The 11,875-nt window shown below is 35.5% G+C and overlaps 1 protein-coding gene and 1 pseudogene across 1 annotated transcript; both read right to left on the reverse strand.

Moving 5' to 3' along the window:
• Positions 1–1,117: 1,117 nt before the first annotated feature.
• On the reverse strand, positions 1,118–6,044 carry LOC110599824 (annotated as a pseudogene).
• A 3,806-nt stretch (positions 6,045–9,850) lies between these two features.
• LOC110630695 lies at positions 9,851–11,873 on the reverse strand. Its single transcript, XM_021778241.2, has 4 exons — positions 10,804–11,873; positions 10,641–10,721; positions 10,108–10,558; positions 9,851–9,954 (listed from the first exon to the last, which is right to left on the reverse strand). Exons 1-3 carry the CDS (start codon positions 10,832–10,834, stop codon positions 10,125–10,127), a joined length of 546 nt encoding a protein of 181 aa, XP_021633933.2. The 5' UTR covers positions 10,835–11,873; the 3' UTR covers positions 9,851–9,954; positions 10,108–10,124.
• Positions 11,874–11,875: the final 2 nt, after the last annotated feature.

An 11,875-nucleotide genomic window follows, 5' to 3' on the forward strand; every position in this document is an offset into this window, starting at 1 on the left:
TTCTTTATGGTGTTTTTGTGATGATCAAACAATAAGCCAATTCCTAGGATGAAATCATTGTTGCTCCTGTGAATGTTACAAACCTGTAGTGTGCCTTACAGAGGGGAAGCAATTCAAAAATGTAATGAACGACAAATGCCTTCTGTGATGATACACTTTCTTTAAAATAAATAATCAATGGTGTTCCTGCTTTGAGCTTTTCCTTCTTTTCGTCCTGAACTGGGGCTGCTCAGTGTACTGTATGTTATCGCATCTTACTTTTGAGTCCTCGTGTTTCAGTCTTTTACTTGGCATGTTGTCCATACATTTTACTTCTGTTAATTCTATATTTCATCGAATTTCCTTCATTTTTACCGTTAAATTATTATGAAGAGATCAGGTTACTCTTATTATGCTTTCGAAACTGGAAGGTGGTGCATTTGGAACTATATTCAAAGGTGGTTATGATCTTAAAATTGTGAAGTTTATTGTAATCAGGAAGTTCGTATAGGTGGTGACAGCAGGTGAGAAGGATTTTGAATCAGAACGAGTAAAATATGCGAGATACGAGAACAAACCAAAACAAATCACTAGAAATTAGTCAAACTTCTAGGGATCCTGCAACTAGAGGCGAATTACCAATTGTTTTATAAGCACACCAGCATGGTGGTTTGGATAATTTACTAGTTTAGAGGTTGAAGGCCAAATTCCTACTTAATAACGCAAATTGCTTTGGAATCGTGAACCAATTCCAACCTTATTCTCAAATGATCAATTTCCTCGAGTGTTGTTGCGAACTAATTCCCTACTGCAAAACTAGGGTTCTTGCAAAACTCAAGTTCGTGCAAGTTTTTTTTCTTCGCCTGCATACAACGTGCCAACTCATTCACCGAAACATCCATTTCTTCGGGTAGCTTTTTCACCTGTATAGGATGCCTCATCCCTCTCCGTCAATTTGCAAATACCGTCTCCTTTTTGTCTACAACCATAAGCACACAAGTGATGCATGTTCGACTATGAGCCTAGCCGTGATAGGTGTAACGTCTCTCGTTCTTATTATTCTAAGAGGAAAAATATTATTTCGGTAATTTCCTCTTCAAGAGTGAACAAAACAAAGCGGGAAACGAAAAAATCGCTGTTAGCACAAAGCCATTTTTTATTTACTGAATCGCCAACATTGAAACAACAATGCCTCCAAGATGATTGCCCATGATAAATGATATTACTTGCTCCTGCTGAAATTATATACAAGTTAATTCATGAACACAGGTCGTTTAGTTCCCGCTTGTACAGCTTGCAACACGTGAACGATAGAAATGTAGCTCACCTGGACATCAAGCAACAATTGCATGCAAATCTTGTCAGTATCGGAAACACTCTGGTCTGAGACATCTGAACTTGCTCCAGCTCGTCGTTGAGCACCCTGCCGTATCCTCTCGAGTGATGATTCTGTTTTCCTAGCCTGGGCATGACAAGTGAACACAATAAAATCAATTATTTCAAGAAAAAAAAAATTCTGTCAAGTTGAGATATTTCATTTTTGGATACAAACCACGCTGACAAGCTCAGCAGCCCATTCATAATGTCGACTAGTAGTGTCGGTTGCACCACCAAGCAGTAATTCATTTCTACTTTCCTTGGTTAAATAGGTCATAGCTCGCTCCCCATCTGAAAAAGCCTGCAAGCATAAAGTTGTTCATCAGAACATCTATAATACAGTTACTTCACAAGAATATCAGGAAGTTTGCATGATACATGATACTACACAGGTTAAATCTGGAGGCATGAAGCCAGTATAACAAACACAGTCCAGGCAGCACTTATAGTAACTACAGAAGTGATACAAATGCATAAATAACAACATTAAGCACTTGGATAAAGGAGTCTATCATAATCAAGCTGAGTGGGAGTGTAATTCTTAGAAGCCTTGCAAGGCATACCATAAATATTGCTACAAGACAACTAACCTTCACGTCATTTCCTAAAACAAGTTGCAAAAATATACGGCCTAGACTACAGTATCGACTGTCAGACCACATGCAAGGAGCTAATTTACAAACTGAAAGAAAAAAAAAAAAAACCTTTAAAGGACGCAACACCCCTGACACATAGGGTGAGTATCTAATAGGGAGAGGCTTATTAGTCATCCTGTAAGTTGCAGTTATTCCCTTCACCAGTCCCAAGTCCTACATTTTCAAGCCGAAGCACTTGTGTGAATAAATTTCAATTCACATGCCAATGATCAAAAAAGATTGAATGGCAGATAAAGCATACTCATTCTACACATCATGAATTCAATCATTTTGACATAGAGCCTACCTCAACGGCCTTATCAACTAGTATCTCTATGATTGCATTGATAGCAAGAGGTGATATGTCATCTAATGACTCTCCACCATGTAAAATGCTTTGTTTTACCAGATCAAGAGTGTCAGCAGAACATGAAGATAGGCACTGAAGTACATGATCAAGGTAGTCTCCACAAACCTCAGTGGCCAGGCAAGTTATGCCATGAATAATCTGCAAATATTAAAAGGACCTACATGAAATTGCTAGTTAAGCATGATTACCATGCATGGGGCATTGATAAGATCCAGTCTACAGCATAAGTATGGCAGAATGATGACATGATACATACATAAACAAAATCATCAGGCACAGCTGAAAGAACCCATTCATATGCAGAATTGGAGCCTGCATTACTTGTCTTCCGGGCAGCCAGTCCAGAGAATAACCAACTTGAAAATCTGTTGGGTATTTATTAATGGGCAATAGACCACCAAGATCTTAGACATCCATGTTAATGGGAATTTAACTATTGATGCATGAAACAGAAAGACTTCTGATCTCAATTAAGAAGTTCAAAACTGACCTTGCAAGAAGCTGTAAAGATAAGTGAAGAAACTTGTCAGAGCATGAAATGATAAGAGCATCTTCCCTCCAACAAGATCTCAAGCTCTCTAAAAGAACGGCACTTTGCTTTAATGTCAGGTCTTGCAACTTTCCATGACCAGAATGTGAATTTTGAGCTGGGACAAGAATGGTTGCTGCAAGTGCTGAATCCAGAGCCCCCGCTATTTCCTGAAATCTGAATTAAATGGACATATAAGAGCAAAAGTTTTTATAATAAAGAAAAATCAACCATCTAAGAGTACATACCTTAGAGAGAAATAAACCCCAATATTCCATCGTTTCATGAACTCGGCATATACAACTTCTGCTTGAAATTTGGCAACTGCAGATCTGGATGGACAATAGCCTTGGATGACAATTAGATGTTATAACAATAATGAACAACATACAGACTCATAATCATAACACTATGGTCATTTTCTTAAAGCATTAATAGCTAAAAAATAAGCCATGCAAAATTATCAATCCCATGGGTGCAATGTATTGGTTTGGAGAGTTGGACGGAGAGAAGAAGAGACATGGAAGTCCTATATTACCTTCAGGATGAGCCAAGAATTCCAAGCTTGACTTGTAGTTCATCAGAAATTCAGTTGGCCTTCCAGGTAAAATACACCCGGCTTTCCCTTTTGAATTGATAAGAGAACCTCTTTCAAGATTGAGTTGGCTAAGAAGTTAAATACATGCAGACCTGAATTCTCTGAACCATAAAAACAGAAGAGCAAGAAAACGAGTACAGAAACAAGTTAGTAACTTAGTGCACTTGCACACAGTAGGAACAAGGTTAATATTGGATCGATTACTTCTAAGGTAGAATTGCCTTTCAATACAGAGACAAACACAAGACAATTTATTAATATTTGATCGATTATTTCTAAGGTACAAAGACACCAAACAAGAGCAGGACAGCCCATATGAAAACCCATTCTTGAGTTCTTTCTGGTAGATACATTTTTCACTCTATAAGAGGGTTCTAAATGCTGTCATACTTGTGTAAAACAATTGTAGATTCAAGAAGCATCTCCTCAAAATACACAAAAAATCTTGGTGTTCAAAAGATATGGGCAAGATAGCCATCTAGAAGTAGCACCAACTAAAATAAGATAATAACAAGTCAGGTGAGTTGTTTCTCTGTGAAGTTGACATTAATGACTAGAGTAACAAGCTGCTGCTTGGATCAGATAAACCACGAAAGGGGTATGTTACAAGCTAATAGTTGGTCCTACGATCCAAAATAAATGAATATTTTAGCAACAGCGTAATAAGTTATATGATAATACCTGCAGATGAAATTTCCAAGAGGAATTTGCAGTCTTTCCGAACGCATTATTTAATTCGGTAATAATCATTTTCAAGTCCATGTCCAGAAGCACCATCAACAATTCCTGATGGTTCATGAGGAATAATTTTCCTTACAAGTGGAGCTACAATAGTTGAGCGAAAAATTTCTTTTGCACTCTTGGTATTATCAATAGCAGCATGTGCATGTAAACAATTGTAAATTGCATTTTCACCTTGGTGTTCCAAGCCATTTACAAAACAATGTCCCAAACTTGCATCCAATATAAGGCTTGCACTTTGAATTCTCTTCTCCATGTTCTCATTGAAGGAAGGTTCTGTACTGGCATAATGTAGAAAAGCGATGACCACAAATGTGTCAGTAATGCAGAAAGCAATTTTGAACTCATGGATAACTTGTTACATTCTGTACGACTCTACATGCTCATATCTAATAGTCTTTCCCATAACTTATGTGAAAGTAGCTCCTAAACATAGATATAAAGAGAAAGCAGAAAAGACCTGTTTATGAGCCATATATAACTTTAGCCGATTCATTTCACTGGCAATTCTCTCCAGAAGCATGCTTTGAGTCTCCCTGATATTTGTTCCACTCTCAATTGGTTGCAAGGAAGTGCCATTGCTCATAGAACTCTTTATAGTCAAACTCAAAGCTCCATTAGACCAGTCATCAACATACACTCATCAACATATATATAAATGTTTTTATATCAACACAATTACATTTACAACAACAAAAGGAAAAGGGAACAGGAGTTTAGATCTGCGGTGAATTGAACTTTTATCAATTCTACGGAACTACAAATTATGTTGTCTACTTCATTGAATTGATTTTGATAGTCTGCCATCAATAAATATGAAGTTGAAACTGAACAGGCAATCCATTAAATTTCCTCATTGCTGAATTCAAAATATAGTGCCCACTTGACATTATCCACATTAAACACACACATGGATACTTTCCCTTAATTAGAATTCTAAAGAAACCAAACAAATAAAATTGACTCGCCATTGCACAGCCCAGTACTCTGGTTGGTATTCCAAAATCGTGCACCAAAGCCAGTAAATAAGCTGATATAGTATAAACACCAATAAGCCGCAAATTCAACTTCTACAGACTTACAAAATTTGGTATACGATGCCAAAGCTGTATGATTCTAAAGATCCAGTAGATTTGCAGCATACAAAACGCACAATGCACATTTCATAAAAACCATAAGTTTCAATACGAGGCTTCCAATTCTGATCCAAACTCACACCTTAGAGACAACGTAAAACGTATCCAACAACAGCTGCAAAACCTCTCTCGCCGCTGCTGCCTCCGATCTCTGTTGCAATCCATTCCTCAAAGCCGCAAGAGACCCGTCCACGCTTCCTCTACTCCAGTAGCGGGGCTCGCAAGCGCACCACGGCAGCGTCCACATCGACGAGCTTGGTACTGAGATTAAAGAAATCGGCATAATCGTGGTTGATGAGGTGGTTGAGGGAGGCAAGGTAGGTCCGGAGCTCCGAGCGGAGAGTGTCGAATGGAACGAAGGTGCGGAGCTCCGAGATGTAGGACTCGGAGCCGAAGGTTGGCTAAGATTAGATTTGAACCATAGCGGGTGGGCGTCGAGGGGGTCCGAGAAGAGGTCCGTGGCCCTCAGCGGTGGAGTTGACACCGCATCCACCATTTGGACTTCGGTTGGTTTTTTTTCATGTTAGTTAGAGAGATCCTGGTTTCAGACCACAGTTCAGTCAGAGTTTTTTTTGCCAGAGAAGGTTAGGTTTGTATTGACAGCATTATTGAGGTCAAACGGTGTGTCGTTTCGGCGTGACTTCTGCATAGTTTCCAGATTGGTTCGTTATGCATAGTTTCCATTCTTCTTTGTCCCCAAAAAAATAAAAAATCACTTCCCGATAAGTATAACCTAAATTATTATTTTTATTATTATTAAGTTGCTGTATTTAGTAAAATTAATTAATTATTCTTTTATTTTCATTTTTATTTATTTGATTTAAATATATTTATATTTTATAAATTAAACCCATTAGTGATTTCATTAAATAAAACGATAAATAATTACTATAAATAGCTATATAAATTCCGTTCAAAAAAAATAGTTATATAAATTAAATAATATATGTAGTATTTAAATTTTATGAATGAAATAATATAAATAATTAATTAAGGTTAAAATAAATTGATAATTTTTAAATAAAGTAATAAAAAAGTGATTTTGCAAAACACATAAATATTTTAATTAAATAATTAATAACTAGAACATTTTTTTTTAAATACAAAAGCTTAATAGTTATTTAACTAAAATCATACCCTTTAAACTACCATCCCTATTTATGAATAGAAATAGGGGTGAGTAACTTGAAGAAGTTGACTGGATTGAATTAATTTAAAATTTTAATTTAATTTTTATTTATTTTAATTTAATTTAATTTTTAATTTTAAAAATTTTAATTATTTTATTTCAATTTAATTTTAATAAAAAAAATTAAAAAAATTAAATCGAACCGATTAGTGATAATAATATATTATTTTTAATAATATTGAAAAATTAAATCATATTAAAATTAAAATATTTTAATTAAATTTTAAAATATTAAAAATAAAATGTAAAAAATAAAAAATTTATTAAAAATTAAAATCGATTAAATCGAACTGAATTAAATCAGATCGATTCAATTCAATTTAATTTTTTATAAAAATTAATTCGATTTAATTTTCATAAATACTAAAATTTTAATTTTTAATTTATTCAATTTGATTTGATTCAAAATTGAACCGATCGAACGTCCACTCTTAAATAGAAATAGTGTCTGAATTATGTAATATCATGCAAAGTACTAATCGTATTGAATCATAGGTCTGATCATATATAATCGAATGATTAAAAAGTAAGGGACGTAATCCATACAAGTAAGATTTACAAAGCATGTGATGATGAAATTAATAAATTGTTATTATTATTATAACAATGACATATATGAATTTTAGTTCTTGTGGTAATATAAATAAAAAGTGAAATTCAAATATCAAAAATGATTGAGGCAAGTCAACTACCTAGTTGCTCTGCTTTTTTGCAAATTTACGTCTAAATCTGACTATAAAGCCCCATTTCCAGAGAAATTACCTCAACACAGCATTAGGAAAAAAGAAAAAAGAAACCTAAATAAATCTAGGAAAACTAGTTGCATGAAATAATAATTTTAAAATTGACAACATTAGCACGGAGAGATGTTTCATATTCTATTTTTTTAATTTTCAGTCTTTTATTTCAAAAAAAAAAATATTAATTGGTCCTTGTTTAAAAATAATAATAATAATGATGTGAAAAAATGTTATAGAATATATAATATTAATAAATAAAATGTCACCTTTATATTTGAATAATGAAAAGTATTTTTTAAAATGAGAAAATGGCAATCATTTGTAAAACTTAAAAACAATGGAGAATTACTTTTTAGTTTTTGAGGTATAGCGTAATTAACATATTCATTTTTCTATTTTTAGAACCCATCACTTTCGTCCCTGAAGTTTAATTCCATCAAAATTAGAGGTCTCTCCGTCAAAAATACCGCTAGTGACAGAAAAAATGACTGAACTATCCTTTCTGGAATCCAATACTTTAATCCTGAAATTTAATTTTTACAAATTTATATGTAACAGCCCGGACGTGATCCCCGGCACTGTTACCGTTCACGGCCCAGGGCTATCCCTCGCCTGGCCTCTTTGCCACCTCGGGCTTTCCACTGGCGTCGTGAACAGCTCTTAACATCCATTCACCCTCACGGGTTCCTGGCAGGATTTGTCCCCTTGGGTTCTTGCATCGAATGCATCCTTCCCCAAGTGGATTTGGCCCAAATTTCCCTTTGGAAATTAGGTCGCCTCCCCCACTACTCGAACCCTTGACCTCCCACTTTAAGGGAATAGTCTGGTGAGAGTGAGTACCAATTGTTCCAATTATGTAACAGCCCGGCCCCGTACGACCGGCCCTGTTACCGCTCACAGCCCGTGACCTTCCTCTGGGCCCAGCCACTGTGAGCAGCTCTTAACATCCCTTCACCCTCACGGGTTCCAGGCAGGATTTGTCCCTCGGGGAGCCATTACGGCCCGCCCTAGCCCGAGTGGATTTGGCCCAATTCCTTCCTCTGGGAATTAGGTCGCCTCCCCCACTGCTCGAACCCTTGACCTCCCACTTTAAGGGAATAGTGGCACAATTGGTACTCACTCTCACCAGACTATTCCCTTAAAGTGGGAGGTCAAGGGTTCGAGCAGTGGGGGAGGCGACCTAATTCCCAGAGGAAGGAATTGGGCCAAATCCACTCGGGCTAGGGCGGGCCGTAATGGCTCCCCCGAGGGACAAATCCTGCCTGGAACCCGTGAGGGTGAAGGGATGTTAAGAGCTGCTCACAGTGGCTGGGCCCAGAGGAAGGTCACGGGCTGTGGGCGGTAACAGGGCCGGTCGTACGGGGCCGGGCTGTTACATTATAGGTCCCTCTCTCAAAGAATTAAAGGAAAAAATACGTTTTCATCCCTAAAATATTATATAATTAATATATTTATCCCTCTATTTTTTGAATTCAACACTTTAGTCCCTGAAATTTAATTTCATTAAAATTCAAGGAAAAAAATCTCAAATTCAATCTCCATAAACAAATAAAAAATTCAATAAATTTAAAATTCAAATTCAGTAAAGATAATAAAAATTAAAATATATAAAATTTAAATTATTAAGAATAAAAAGTTAAAACTCAATATAAATTGCTTTTGTAATGTCATTCGCTGTCGATTACTGTTTGTCATTTGAAAAATTCATTAAAATATTTCTAACATTTTAAAAAGTTTACTAGTTAGTATTTTCATTAATTTTAGTCGTTAAGTATTGTAAAAAAATCTAAAATACCCCTGATATGGAGGGACTAATTAGTAAATTTTTTAATAATTTGAGGGACTAAATAATAATTTTTTCTAAACTATAGGGATTAAATCATAAAATATTTAGTGATAAAATTAATAAAAAAAACTAACTAGTAGACTTTTTAAAATGTCAAGAATATTTTAATATATTTTTCAAAATTGAAGAACTAAATAGCGAGTTTTTTCATATTATAAGAATTAAATAGTAAATTTTCATTTTATTATTGATAAGGGTATTTTTAGAATTATATTTATTCTCTTTCCTTTAACCAAGTGAAAATCATTGACTTAAGATAATTTTTTGACGGAGGGACCTGAATTTTGACGGAATTAAATATCAAAGGATGAAAGTGTTGGGTTCTAAAAGTAAAGAGACAAATCTATTAATTATGCTATAGAGACAAAAAAATAATTTTCTCTAAAAACAACAATAAAATCAAATTATAGGTCAGCTCAAAATAACAAAATCCACAAACACCAAAACACAGCAATCAAGATCACATCAAATAACAGGTTAGGATTGAGATCGATCACATAGTACCATCCACATTATTTTTTGTCTTTCTACCTTGTGCAATGTGTCTTCATTTTACATATTGGAATGCACAAACTTGCCATGAGTTGATTGATCAATGGAGTTGCATAACAAAATTGAGCTAGAGAAATTCATTTTTCTAAATAAACCCATCAATCTTAATTAATTAAATTATGAAATTAAATCAAACCCACTAATTTAGAACTAAACCCAAAAAAAAAAAAACAAATTGTGTCGGAGGGCAGATTGCATGTAAGATTTGCTAAATCCAACTCGTGCTTTCTTTCATTCATCTGATCTCTTTCTCTCTTTATTCCTGTTTTCAAAACAAGATCAATTAGTTGTTTATTTCTGTTTAACAAACTGGAAAGTTACAGTTAGGTTCAAGAACTTCTCAATCCTAACTAGTTCTCTCAGGCGTAGGAAATAAGGCAAGCAATATTAATAATATTACAATGAAAACCTTCACCTGGTCATCCTTAGTGCTCAATTGGGTGGATTCCCCTTTTTTCCTTCCCTGGGGCTGCGTCTTGGACTCAAACTGGGAAAGCAGCAGCGACTAGCAGTAGCTGCTTTTTCGTTTTTCAGACTGCGATTATGGTCCCCAGCTATTTTATCACTGAGCTTTAATTCTTCTCCAGGGATACTTGAAGTTTCCTCCATTGGAGGTAACTGGAGGACTGTTGGCTTTGGTTTTAACCTGTCATCTTTTATTCCTGGAGCAGTAAAGACGGCACTAGGAACATAGCTCAAATGGATTGAAGCTATTTCTTCACTCCAGCATTCGTCCTGAAGGAACTCAAATAATTTTGGGCGATTGTCTACTTGATCACTCCTGAAAGGATCTTGACAGAGAACAGAAGAAGACCCACTGAAGCTGTCTCGGCGGCTTGAGGCATTACTACAAGATCGACTGAAATCTGAAGAAGAATTCAGAAATGAGAAGTCCTTGCGCTGCATAACAATGGGAAGAAAAAGGAAGAAATTTTTTTGTTATCTAACCTCCTTTGACGCTGAAGAAATCATCCTCAGTGTCTGATCCTGACAAGACTTTGGCATCGTTAGAGGTCATCCCCTGGCCAACTACAAGGGAGAAAAAAATTCCAAGCATGATTTATGCATTTAAAAAGGTTTTACTAAATGCTTGAGCTTTAAGAAATCCTACCAGAGGCGTGGAGATTTGTCACAGAATCCATACTGTTTTTGGCAAATGAAGAAGACTGCAGAACCTTGCCTACCTGTCGCCCAACTAAAGTTTTGTTGTCCGAAACACGATCTCAATGCTTCAAAATATTCTGAAGTAAAAGTCAGACAAAGGAAAGAAGAAGAAGAGAAATGAAGGTTGGGGTAGCTTTGAACTTCTAAGCTGATGAGCTGGAGAAAGAGCAATATAGCTGAAAAACAACAAACACAAGGAAACGGGGAACAGATTGAGAAATTCGGGGGGGAAATGCATTGGTTTAGCTGTATGACAGTTTCAAATGGAGTGGTATGTCCGTTAGTATGTTGTCCCAAACGTATGCAACTTTGCTATTCATACTAAAATCAATGATTTCTTGTTTTCCATTCATTTGTCTAGCTTAGATATTAAACTACAAAACTAAGTTTCGTAAAAAATAAAAATAAAAATCATTCTAAGGGCCCATTAAAGTATTCATTTTCAATATTAATTAATTCCCATATTATGATGTAAGCAATAAAGGAAGATTTTACTGCATCATAACCCTAAAATTCTTCGAGGCTAAGAATATTATCCCCATTAGGAGCAAACGTGATTATGATCTCTTCACCTTATTCCATAGACTTCGACTCACCAAGCCTTCTAAGCATTTAGTTCTTTGGGAGTGAAAACCCACAATTATCTAACATCATACATGGCAAAAGCTCATTCTCCTCCGGCTTCCATTAGATGATTATGATCCTCCAGTTCCGACAACTCATCTCCATCTGAGTCCAATGACTCCAACTGCCATTTTCTGCCTCTTTCATTGTCTCACTGTAACTTTAGAAAATTATTCATGTTTTCTCGCGCTCAAATTTTATAATATGGCATCAATCTATCTTACCCTGCAGTAAACACAAGTCCTTTTGATATGAACATTGGAGAGAGAGAAAAAAAAAACAAATTAAGTCGATCAACCTAAGCCCAAGAAGACTTCCATCTTACCCTCACAGGCTCTGACTGACTTGTTACATTATTCTACTGACTTGGCTTTACCGGATAAAGACCATAATTT

Source organism: Manihot esculenta, chromosome 14 (assembly GCF_001659605.2).
Source record: "Manihot esculenta cultivar AM560-2 chromosome 14, M.esculenta_v8, whole genome shotgun sequence".
NCBI lineage: Eukaryota > Viridiplantae > Streptophyta > Magnoliopsida > Malpighiales > Euphorbiaceae > Manihot > Manihot esculenta.

Excerpts from the sequence above, each read along its gene's own strand:
- LOC110630695 (XM_021778241.2), bottom strand. The coding sequence starts at position 10,834 with ATGGATTCTGTGACAAATCTCCACGCCTCTG. Across the intron at positions 10,722-10,803 it reads GACAAATCTCCACGCCTCTG|TTGGCCAGGGGATGACCTCT; the intron begins GTAGGATTTCTT and ends TCTCCCTTGTAG. Across the intron at positions 10,559-10,640 it reads TTTCTTCAGCGTCAAAGGAG|ATTTCAGTCGATCTTGTAGT; the intron begins GTTAGATAACAA and ends ATTCTTCTTCAG.